The 11,838-nt window shown below is 42.5% G+C and overlaps 1 protein-coding gene across 2 annotated transcripts in view; it reads right to left on the bottom strand.

Moving 5' to 3' along the window:
* Positions 1–390: 390 nt before the first annotated feature.
* Positions 391–11,838, bottom strand: part of RASSF3 (Ras association domain family member 3) — a 530,473-nt gene continuing 519,025 nt past the window's right edge. For both annotated transcript variants that reach the window (XM_085653413.1, XM_085653414.1), the window contains one exon: positions 391–3,573. In XM_085653413.1, coding sequence (XP_085509539.1) covers positions 3,424–3,573 — 150 coding nt within the window. In that variant the 3' untranslated portion in view covers positions 391–3,423. The remainder of the gene's footprint in view (positions 3,574–11,838) is intronic.

Here is an 11,838-nt window from a genome sequence, read left to right as displayed (position 1 = left end):
CATTAATTGCTTTTACCAGATCAAACCATTTGATGCTCGTTCGATTTGAAGACGTTTCATCTACTAGTAGGCAATCCTTGAGTTAAAAATGGGGTCTAGATCAGAAATATTTCATGACCACCTTCTGATAAATGGCCGGCATTCAGATGATGGTCTTTAATTTAAGATGCTGCTACAGTTTTGTGAATAGCCTTTACCAGAACAAGGACATTGAGATGGAATAGTCCCTTCAGTAATGATCTATGTAAGATCAACATGGATAGATAGTATTTTTGGATGCACATCCCACGCATCAACTTTACTGTCCGGGCTTCAAGATTCCTCCCAAAACATATGGAATTATTTGAGGACATGACAAAATTTCTAACAAACACGATTACACACAACAAATGAGGTCAAATGCAACTTTAATGATGTAATCACCATTTGATAACAATTTTAAAGGAAACGTTTCATATAAAAATAAATTTGAACTTCCTTTGAAATTATAAATAGTATAACAATTTTAAGTTGCACTTTACACATATCCCTGCATTACCCCCATAGCATCAGAACCTCTTTCCTGTACCATCAAATATTTAGAAACCGTTTTGCATCGAAGCTTAACAGATCATCTCTTTATAGAATATCATATCTTTTTGCTAGACCGTTTTCTCTGCTCTATATCTTCACTCATTTCCAACGTTTTAAAATAAAAGCTTCTATGATCCCCAGTGTCTGATTACTTTCAACCTTACAATTATAAATTAAGTGGACAAAAATAAAATGCAAATACAGTAAAATGTACCCCCTTCCCTGCAACAACAAAAAGCAAAACATGTAGTGCATAAGACAGTTTTTGGCTTAAGCGAAATATATGCTTGTTTAATATCTTACTTTAAAATATACTTCAAGTACAAAAAAAAAAAAATTCACAGTTGGACATCAAAAATTGCACTCGCTCTCTACTGGTAGGTTTATCTAGCTGGCCAACAGCAAAGATTTCAAGTTACAACTAAAACATGTAATCTGAACTCTTGAAACAGCGCTAATAATGCACAAAACTTACTGGAAAACAATAGGCAGCATACAGAAATGCTGCAGAATTGGTAGGAAAATCGACAACTGCAACACAAAATCAAAGAGCAATCATTCCCTGAAATATGTACTAAAGTGGCTGCTATAAGCAACTGTGTTGAAACCTCGCGCATGCACTACTTACTCTCTTGCATGCAAAAATAAAACACGAGCTTACATATTTGGTGAATTTCTTAAGATCTAAAATGATTGTCACAATGACTGGTTTGCGTTGCAAACCATACCTTCGTATAATGTCCACAAATACTGGTTTCAGACGAGACTGAATTTCTCCATTTGGAAGATCTGGCAAGGCACACATCCATTTCTTGCTCCTTTCATTTTACGACAAAAATGTAGTTTCCAGTGCTGTCCACTAGATGTCACCAAAGGACAACAATGACTGTCAAGGGTGGCCTCCAGCACGCCCAAGTACCCGCTGAGATCTTTGGTTTTAAACCACAGTAAAACATCCAGTTATTTAACTGTAGTGTTTTATCAGGATTGTTTGGATGTGCGTTTTCGTAAATATTTAAAGGAGGTGTGAATACTGGTTATCTAGAAATATTACAGAGGAAGTGCACATTTTGTACAAAAATATAAAGCGTTATGCCTTACCGTTATTGATTTAACATCTGTTGGATTTACTAATCAAAACAAATTCCATACACATTAGTTGAAATTTTTAGCTAAGCAATTTTCTTAACTAGGTTATCCTCCAAGAACTGCCTTTAATTCCAGAACCAGAAGCATTATCAGAACATGGAGTACAATGCGTCAATTAAGATTGTGTTTTTTTTGTTGGTCCAAGGTAATGAAAGCAACCCTTTACTTTGTATTATTACTACTGTAATTAAGCGGAATGTCACTCCCTGTCTGTTGCAATTTCCTGTTTTAAATGCTGAAGGCAGTTCCCAAAATAGAGGATAGTGCAGTAAGAGCAATGTGTATAATAGGTTTAAAAATAATTTGAATGATAACTTTTAGTTGGTGAATCTGGCAGAAAACACAACTGTTGTCACATAAAGCAGTATTGTATTTTTGAAGAAAGTGCGTCTCTCCTTTAAAATCAACTATACAACGAACAGGCAACATTTTCCCAACAACACTGCAACTTTACAGTTAGGAGCGCCCAGTTGACTGTATGTAATCATATTCTTGACAAAGTGATAGCTTGTTTTAGAAACGACATTCGCCACTCTGCAGAGCTCTAAACTGTTTCAAGCCACCCAACCACTTTGTGTGCCTTAGCATTTTATGCGGTTTGACTGCTGCTCCGGTAAAGCAAATTCTGCATTTCTCACATACCATGGCATGGGGACACCTGTCGTCCACACCATTAAAAGCATTCCAAAGTCCTTCACCTCACATCCCAGTCTCCAGATTCTAGTACAGTCAATGCCATGTTCAGAGGCCAATCTCCACACTTCCCTTTGTGTCACACACACAAAGCTCTTCCTCTAACACTGCTCCATCCCACAGTCCTCTCTCTACACATACTCTTCACTTTCAGTGTCTGCTGCTGAACCCTTCATGGATTTTGCAATCTTCAGGTTTCACAACTCTTCCACGTACATTAACCAGAACATCTACATGCAGCCCGCCTGATGTGGACCCCTTTAATCAATGAACACACGTCAGTCTTAAAGCACAACACCTGTACCACCCAAAAAAGGAGATAAACCTCTCCTCCGTCACAATCCCATCCTACGTAAATATCAATTTCATAATCACATTTTCCTAGCCAATGTTCTTTTCACATACTCTGTACCTTTTCTTCAACATCGGTTACCAAACCCTTCATAAATTTCAGAATTTCCTAGTTTCACAAGCACTATAACAGCTAGGCTTTAAAACCATCAAAACCCTAGCGCGATAGGACTTAAAGGTGTATGGTTTATTTTGAAAATGGTCCTCAGTCGGGATTTTCCACCAGGTAGCCTTCGTTTCAGCGGTATCGTGTTCATACGTCGGTTTAAGGCTGCCGTCACGTAAAAGTGAGGAATTTAGAGATTTAAAAAAATAAAGGCATTTTGAACAATACAACACCTTGGATTGCTGCCTGCAACAGATTCACAGCTTGCACAGGTTCGGTCACCTGAAAAGCTAAAGCAAGCGTCGCAAAAATACTGCATCGCCATCCATTTTCAAGAGGTTTTCAGGACAACCCCCTCAAGACGATAACCGATACAAGCCATCAGCAGGATTGTGGAATCCATACACACTACAAGTGTGCAGGATTCATGGAATCGCCAGTAAAATGGTTCTGTAGGCATGGGTACACCGCATGTTCCGCTACACCTTGCCCGAAGATAGGCTACCAAAACAAGAGCAGCAAGTCAAGTTGGTAGTCTCGGAGCCTCAGTTTTATCCTGGTTTCCTCGCTCCGCTGAGGGCTTCTTCTAGCCTCTTTTTGTACGAACAATATCGTCTCTCTATGATGTGTAGCTGCTCGTCTTCTTCTTTATCCAGTATCTGCAGGAAGTTCTTCAGCTCAGGTATGCTAAAGGCGTCCCACTAAAACAGAAAGAAAAGTGTGAAAAGAAAATCATGTAGACAGGATAGCAAAACAACATCTCATACTGTACAACTACCCAAGTGTTCATTCTCATGCAGTACCTGCAGACAGACCCCTCCCACACACATGGCACCCTTTTCCAGTGCTCCATCTGCCAAACATCAAAGCCATGGTGAGAAAAATGTGGGGAAACCTTCCGAGTAATGTGCATCCTACACATATGTGGTAATGCCCTAATGAGTTAATCTGACCAGGGGCGGCTTCTCTGTAATGGCGGAGGAGCGTTGCCCTACTCGTCAGAGAAAAATAAAATGACAATGACTCTGCTTTCCAAGAGACTGCTGGGAGAGCTCCGAGGCGGATATTTTTCCTACCCTCCCCCCCCTCCCCCCAACCTCAGCCCCCACCCCTAACCATGGTTGTGTTGCGGCGGCTGCCACTGAATCCAACATCCTCCAAACTTGTGTACAGGACTCATCCTGCGCTGCATACTTCTGCAATCATTTGAAAATTAAAATCAAGCCCAACAACCACATTTAACACCGACAGAGCGTTCCACTGAAGCAGACAGCTCTACAAAAACCTCCAAATGTAGAGAGGTTTGAGAGGCCGGATCCATCGCATATACTTTCTGTTCTAGAAGACCAGGCAACATATTTTTAAGGACAAGGACTTGCCAGTGACGTTCTATTTTTGAACCACACACGTCCACGTAAAAACCCATCACTTATTAAAAAAACAAGCATTGTCAAGGTCTTGCTTTACTGTGTTCACATACACACACAGGCATGCTCTTCAAATACACTGCATGCACAGATCATGACCTACTGGCTTTGCCAATGCTGGGGAAAAAGTAGCAAAATAAATTTTCTGCATGGAATTCAGATAGGAGTTACTAGGTAGCTATGGTAGCCTATTTGATGTGTCTATTACTAGAGTCCAATAGTTTACTCCTCCTTTATCCTATCGGATCATACAGGAACCTCTGCTTCTTTGTTCTAAATGTTACCCAGGTCTTAAGATTTACTGGGTTACCCAATTAAAATACAATGCTCCCCTCTCCTACTTCCTAGCAGTACAAGAGAGTGGCTTATGGTAAGAGGGCAGAGATCTTCAGAAACTGGGTAAAGCAGAACACAGGCCACTGCTTCAGCTCAGACGTGAACTCTGAGCCAGACTCCCGAGGTATACAACGTGGAGGTGGTGTGTGTAGACGATATTGGGGGACATGTCTTTTTTAGATGCTTAATCAAAGTATTGCTGCTGTAATAATGTTTGCTTGGATAGGAGTAACAGACACTTTCCTTACGAATAAGAGCAAGAAAAATACAGCGTCTGGTTTGAAGCAGAGTTGCATTTTGGCACTACTCTTGTTTAATTCTTATATTGTTGATTACAAACTGAATTGGACAAGGTGCCTGGCCATCCCTCAAGACTGGGAGGGCATCTGCTATCCTGGCTATTATATGCCGACGATATTTTACAACTCAGCAAGAACAGGGTTGGGTTGCAAAGACTTCTAGTGAAACTGGACAAGTTCTCAACGACAACCAAAAATGGAAATCAAGTGTAAAATACAATAAAACTAATTTTCGATAAGCAGGTGAAGAAAGAAGGCAAGTGGTATTTTAACGGCAATCAAGTTGAAAGAACATCCGAATATAAATACTTGGGAGTCATTGTAGGACTTGGCCCTTTTGGCTAAAATTCCCTAAACGTTTTGCTTTCCCCCTAGACCAGAGGTCTTCAAACTTTTGGATGCCGAGACCCCCCTGTCAACATTTTGAGGCGTAAGGACCCCCTCTTGACAAAAATGTCTAAACCTGTTGACTAAATTGCGTGGGATGAAAATGTAAATAAGGTTATGTGATGCCGCGTATTTTGGGATAGCATTGCTTCATTATTTTGATATTTTTTACACACAGTAACGCTGAGGAAAGATTTCACCCAATCAGTACCCATTTATAACCAAAATACAGCAATTATCATCAGAAAGATTTCAAGTCAACCACTCTGCAGGAATACGTGCTGCCACATTAGAAGCTCACCTGGCCCTGACCGGAAGAAGCAGGGGTCCCTTAAAACCCTGGCGGTTTTGTGTAGAGTTAAGCCTTTTACCCATGCAGCTTTCCTCTCACCCCCTCCCTTCCATCCCTCTCTCCTCTCCTAACCCCGGATCCCTCTCTCACTTTGCAGGTCATTTTCTTTCACCCCTTTTTACAACTCCTGAACTCTCCCCATTCAACCTCTCACTTCACCTTTAATCACCTCTTGCCATTCTGTCCTTTCACTGCCCTCATCTCTAACAGTCTCTCACATTTATCTCATGGCCTCTCTGGCCCGGTCACCTCCCGTGCCCCTCAGCACTTCTCATTCACCTCGTCTTCATTCAAATTTTTGTCTATTTGTATCTTACACCTCTCCAGTCCTCCCATTCCTCTTTCACATCTCCCCTTTGTTCTAACAGAAGCCCTCACCTTTGGATCACACTCACTTCTTGCGTGTCCACACTTCTCTTCGGCAATTCACATTTCTCCTCATCCCTGACCTCTTCAATCAAATTCTCTCACTCCCTTGCTGTCCTCTCTCATTTTGGGTGCGGATGCAAGTTCAGAATGGGATGAATGAATGTATGATTACTGATGGGCTTGTTTGAGTGAGTTGCATATTGAGTAGTGAGGGGGACAGGTGAGTGAAGTGTCACATGAGTGCAGGATGAGTAGTGTACTCGTGTGACTGCAGGTTGAGGTATAGTGTGAGCAGGACAAGTGCATTTTGAGAGCAGAGTGATCACTGTGAGTGCAGGGTGAGCGGGTGAATGGTGCAAGTGCATGGTGATCAGTGTGAGTGCATTGTGATCGCTGTGAGTGCAAGGTGAGCGGGTGAATGGTGCAAGTGCATGGTGATCAGTGTGAGTGCATTGTGATCACTGTGAGTGCAGGGTGAGCGTGACAATGAAGGGCGAGAATGAGGAATGAGTTGTCTGAATGCAGGGTGCATTCCCAGACCCATGAAGTAACTCAGCATGTTGACGGGGCGTAGACTTTAAGATCTAAGTTAAACTATTGCGGCATTAATCGGGGATCGAGGGTGAAGGAAATAAATAATGTGCTGATCCTGCAACAAACTTCCAGTCCTATGGTTAGGGTTGCCAGCAGATTATTTTGGTGGCCCAGTCGGTACAAAAAAAACCAGTCACCTAAAGCGGTATTTTCAGCGCTTATCTGTGCATACTTCCCAGGGCCGGCTTTAGTGCTGGTGGTGCCCTGTGCGACCATGTTTGTTGGTGCCCCCCACAATGACCACCCCCACCACGGATTCTCTCACTAGCACCCTTTAACAGTGACCAAGTCTCCATAACCCCACACTCTCAGATGCATTGAATTAGTTATATAGTGCCACTCATACCAGTGTAGGGTGTCCGAGCACTTTGCATCACACACACATTACACAGAGACAATCAATCATAAGTGTGTAAATCAGTGTATAGGAAATGTTACATAAGCCAAAGGACTAAAAGTATAGGAGTCACATGTCATCCATACTGGTAGGCAGTATAGTTCAAGAGTGCTTGGTGTGGAGAAGCACAAACTCAGAGTCGAAAAAGAAACAGCATAGTTGAGTTTCCTTTAATAATAAGAATTGATTTCTAGCCAAATTAACCCTTTTTGCAACATTAATCAATGGTCTAATAATGTATTCTTTGTAGTGTGCATGCTGTTCTAGGATGAAAGTTAATAGCTCACTATTCTCTATTAGGACTCTAAGTTATAAATTGCAAGTAACAAAAGGATATCTCTTTTGAAAGCAGTAACCTGCTGATCTCTTCACATCATACGCACTCTGTAATCTACTTGGTACACGTTCTTTGCAGCAGGCATATTAACCCTCTGCACTAACATCACTGAAGTCAAAACCTCAACTATACAACATTCTGATCTCTCTCCAGGAAGATAATTAATCACACCAGTTATCTTGACATTTATGTGAGGCCTGGTAATTGCCGGGGAAAGAAACGCTGCAGCAGGTGCTTCAAAAGCACAATAAACTTTCACTCACGGTGCCCCCAGGAAGCCAACTTTGTATTCCTTTCCATGAAATGCATTCTCACACTACGGCAGTGAATGTAAAATCCAAATGTAAGGAATAGGCACAGTGGGGACCCAGGGGGTACTGGAACCAGCAAAAAAGCCTAAGCCTCTGTAAGCAGTTTACAAAGGGATGTTAAAATGGTCTTTAAAGACCTGTGAAAAAACACGGGGTGCCGGAGATAGGAATCCAGACACTGCCCAGCTGAGCCCCCAGCAGCTCAAGTTTCACTGCAGCAGCCCGGGCTGAGACACGAGACACAGGAGGGGGGAAGGGGGGGGGGGGGGGCTGAATCCCTTGGGCCTGGGCAGAAGTGTGACTGGGAAGGCGCGACCCCCTTTGCATCACTCCACGGCCCCCCTGGGGGTCGCGCCCCACAGTTTGAAGACCCCTGCCCTAGACCATTTTGCGGACAGAGTTGCCAATTTAGATGCTTTGGGTACTTTGCCACTGCTTATCAGTGTCAAAGTATAAGTGTTCCCTGTGTAAAATGTAATGGTAATTGGTTGGCATGTTTGCCTTACTAGTAAAGTCCCAGGGCTAGGAATGCAAAGGTGCGCGGAGAAGGGAACTCAGACCTGCAGTGTAGGGCCTGCGCGCAGTTTGCTAAGTTAGCATGTTGTCCTGACAAGTGCAACCAATTGTCAGGCTTTACTTTCCCTTTTGTGTACACAGTGGGCACCCATGTGGTAGGTCCCGGGTAACCCCTGGGCAGGGTAAGTAGGTTTCCCTGTTTTCAGTTTCTATTTTTGGGAAATTCTGGTGGTGTTTTTTCAGTGTTTTCCAGTGATTTCAATACCTCAAAAAAACAGTGCTTTTCAGTGGTTACTCATTTTCGCGCCATAAAAAACACTGAAACAGTGTTTTACCGGTGTTTATGGAACGCTTTGCTTTTATTATTGCTTTTTCCATTTTTCTTCAGACATTGTATACAGCGCTACATTCAGAAGCTTAATACAGTCATGAAATACTTTCCATTGTCCTTTGATTCTGCAGCTCAGATTTAACAAGCATTTGCAATGCTATAGGTCTCGCATTTATGAGAGTGTAAGCTATTGTAAATGACAAAGCCTTTTATTTATGTTTTGAAAACAATAAAAGGCATGGTTATTTGCAATGTCAATAGCTCAAACAAGCGTAAATGCGAGACCTATTGCATTGCAAATGCTTGTTTTAAATGAAAGCGTGAATTGGTCACTCAGCAAGTTGGAAGTTACAGTCTGTGTTCCAGAGTCGCTACCCCTCTTCTGCTCAGAGTGTGTTGCACTCCACGAAGGACATGGTCACCTGACTAGTGCAGTGTCTGCTTCTTAAGCATGTTTCTGGTAGCCTAACAACCCTGATTAAGGACTTGGTAAACATCAGCTGCATAGTTTGAGTGGCAGTTCAATGAAGACGGGGAATCGCGCACATTTAAAAAACAAGCATTGGCATAGCCAATAGGTCTAGACTTTGGGAGGCGTAAGTTTTGCTGAATAGGAGGACACGGTGTGGAGACAGGGAGTGCATGCTTATTAAAGAAGGGGGCAGACAAAGGTGACCATGGTGATAACTATCAATGAAAAGTCACGTAGATCACATTAATAGATACTTGCTATGGAATTATGCGTAGGCTAAGAAAAATCTCCCAGTGGATCCCAATTAAATCAAGGAAGCCACTTATTCAAGGCTTGATCATAGGTCGTATTGACTATGGTAATGCCTTGCTGGCCTCAATCAATGAAGAACTCTTTTCCGGGTTACAAGTCCTGCAGAACACAGCAGCCAGGCTGGTACGGAACCTCCCTTCCAGGTCTCCATCAGACACTAGCCTGAAACACCTCCATTGGCTTCCCATAAGGAAATGTACTGGTTTCAAAATCCTCTGTCTAGTACATAAAACTATGCACGGAAGAGGACCAAACTATTTGGCAAAAAGACTTAGCTGGTACAGGCCAATGAGGATGCTTAGATCTAGCACCAAATCCTTTCTTACTTCATTCAGAGTGCGTCCGGCAAAAAAATGGCGGGAGATCTTTTTCCATTCTTGCCCCCACTTTCTGGAACAAACTTCCATCCCATCTGCTCTCTATCACAGAGCATAATCAATTTCGCAGAGAATTTAAAAAATAGTTGTTTGATCATTAGTAACATCCCATCTTTCCCTCAGCAGGTTCTGGATTCGTACGCTAGCGCCGTGAGACCCTCGGTGATATGTGCGCTCAATAAATATACTTGACTGACATGGTGTTTATGGGAGAGAGTCAGCATAGGTTACAAGTGTTTAAAATAAGGAGCAATCTGACTAAAAAGAAAGCCAGGAGGAGGCCCCCGTGGTGTGGAGGAAGAGGGGGCATGAAGCAAACCCGCACTGTGGCGTTAGTAGAAAGGATAGGCTGACAAAAAGAGCATCCCTGTGCTGCCTAAAACATTGCGCACTCAACTTCACCATATTATTTGTAAAAGACTTCAGGACCTCTAAAAGAAAAGGTGCAGGATTTCTCCTATTTGCTATGGATGAAAGCATTCAGCTTTCTAGCTGTTAAACAGCTGGCAGCTTGACCTCCAATTTTGGATATCTTACCTTTGAGGAGCACAAGATTATGAGTGGGGTCGGCAATTGGGTTGCTACAGGTGAAAGTTTGTTGGGAAAGGGGCTCTCTTCCATGGATTGCATAAGAAACATGGCAGACTCAAATGAGATCCTTCTCAGTAGGCAGCCAATGTAATCTACGAGTGAAAACAGACACATGCCCCCGTCTCCTCAAATCAAGTATTAACTGGACGACAGAATTATGTACTACCTGAATTTTGGACAGCCCAGCATTTGAAATGCCGAGATAGAGACTATTACGATAATCCATGCTTGACAGAATGAGCGCTTGTACATCTAATTTCTGACTCTAGAATGGATTTTTCCCCCCGTAGTTTCGAATGGAAGTAGCCAGTTGATACGAGTATTGTGTCTTGTTTTCCTTTTTATTGTGCAACATTGCATCCTTGGTGGTTGGAATGTTATAGCCCTTCAGTGTCTGGCTATACGGATTGATGGCTCAAGTAGTCAGTGTACCATATTATGGACCACATCAATTGAAGTAATCTACCGAGGGAACGTAGCTAGCGCGTTATTACAATAGGTGCAACTGTAACGAGCCCACAAAGGCTCTCTGAACCACAAGTAAAGTAAAAAGCTGACATGTAATGGTTGGAATAGTGCTATTTGCTACCAACACCCTTTAGGACCCTTCATTAGTCAAAAATTAATTGTGAGTTCCCCTGAATGTGCTTTCATACCTAGCTAAAAAATAAAATCATAATAAAAACTTTGACACATCGAGTATGTTGCGCTGCTGGCATTTCAGTGACAGCAATCGGTTACATGTGTGGCACGAAGTTTCCCCAGCAAGCGTTTCCTCAGATGGATAGAAGTAAATATCCTAAGCAATGAAAATGTAGAATCCAGGACTGCTTCAGGTATCGGGCTGCATGCTGCTAGCCACGATGTATGCTTTTAGACAAACAGTTTTACAGCGAACCCCTAACAAAGGCAATTCCGACAAGGCAACCATCTTACATGACCAACCTTTCCTGTCCAGCTTTATTAATTTAAGCAGCAAACGTGCACTACTTCATCGTATCAGTGGGAGATGGCACATGGTCACCCAGTTCTTGGAAATAAAAGAGCATAAAATGAATAGGTGTCAAAACGTATCCCCAAAACGAGTGGCGAAAACACCATTGGCCCTTTCTGAGCGTTTAAGTCTATTAAGACAATCCATATGACACGCGGATACATACAGCATGCCAATAAAAGGAAGTCACTGGGTGGAAACAAGCTTGTTAAGTAATGGCTGCACACAATAAGATAACCTCAAGGAGCTCTGACACCGACTATTACCAGCATAATTGACCAGCAAACTAAAGGTCCAGCAAACTGATGAACCAAGATGGAGAGATGCGAGGCACGTCTGTCAAAGAATGGACCTCATGCACAGAGCTTTAATGGGTTCAAAACAGTGCCTTTGGGGCTAGTGTTCTCCGGTGTATAAAAGCAAGGACTCAACCCTTTAAAGCTCCAAATCAGGGATACAACACTGCTAGATAATCTCAATGTTAAACAGATCTGGAAATTGGGCCGTAGACTTAACGTTCTTATCGCTGGGTCAATTTACGTCTGGCTGCCCGTGAACAGGAAA

The sequence above is a fragment of the Triturus cristatus genome, chromosome 4_1 (assembly GCF_964204655.1).
Source record: "Triturus cristatus chromosome 4_1, aTriCri1.1, whole genome shotgun sequence".
Taxonomy (NCBI): domain Eukaryota; kingdom Metazoa; phylum Chordata; class Amphibia; order Caudata; family Salamandridae; genus Triturus; species Triturus cristatus.
This window is presented reverse-complemented; position numbering and strand designations above follow the sequence as displayed.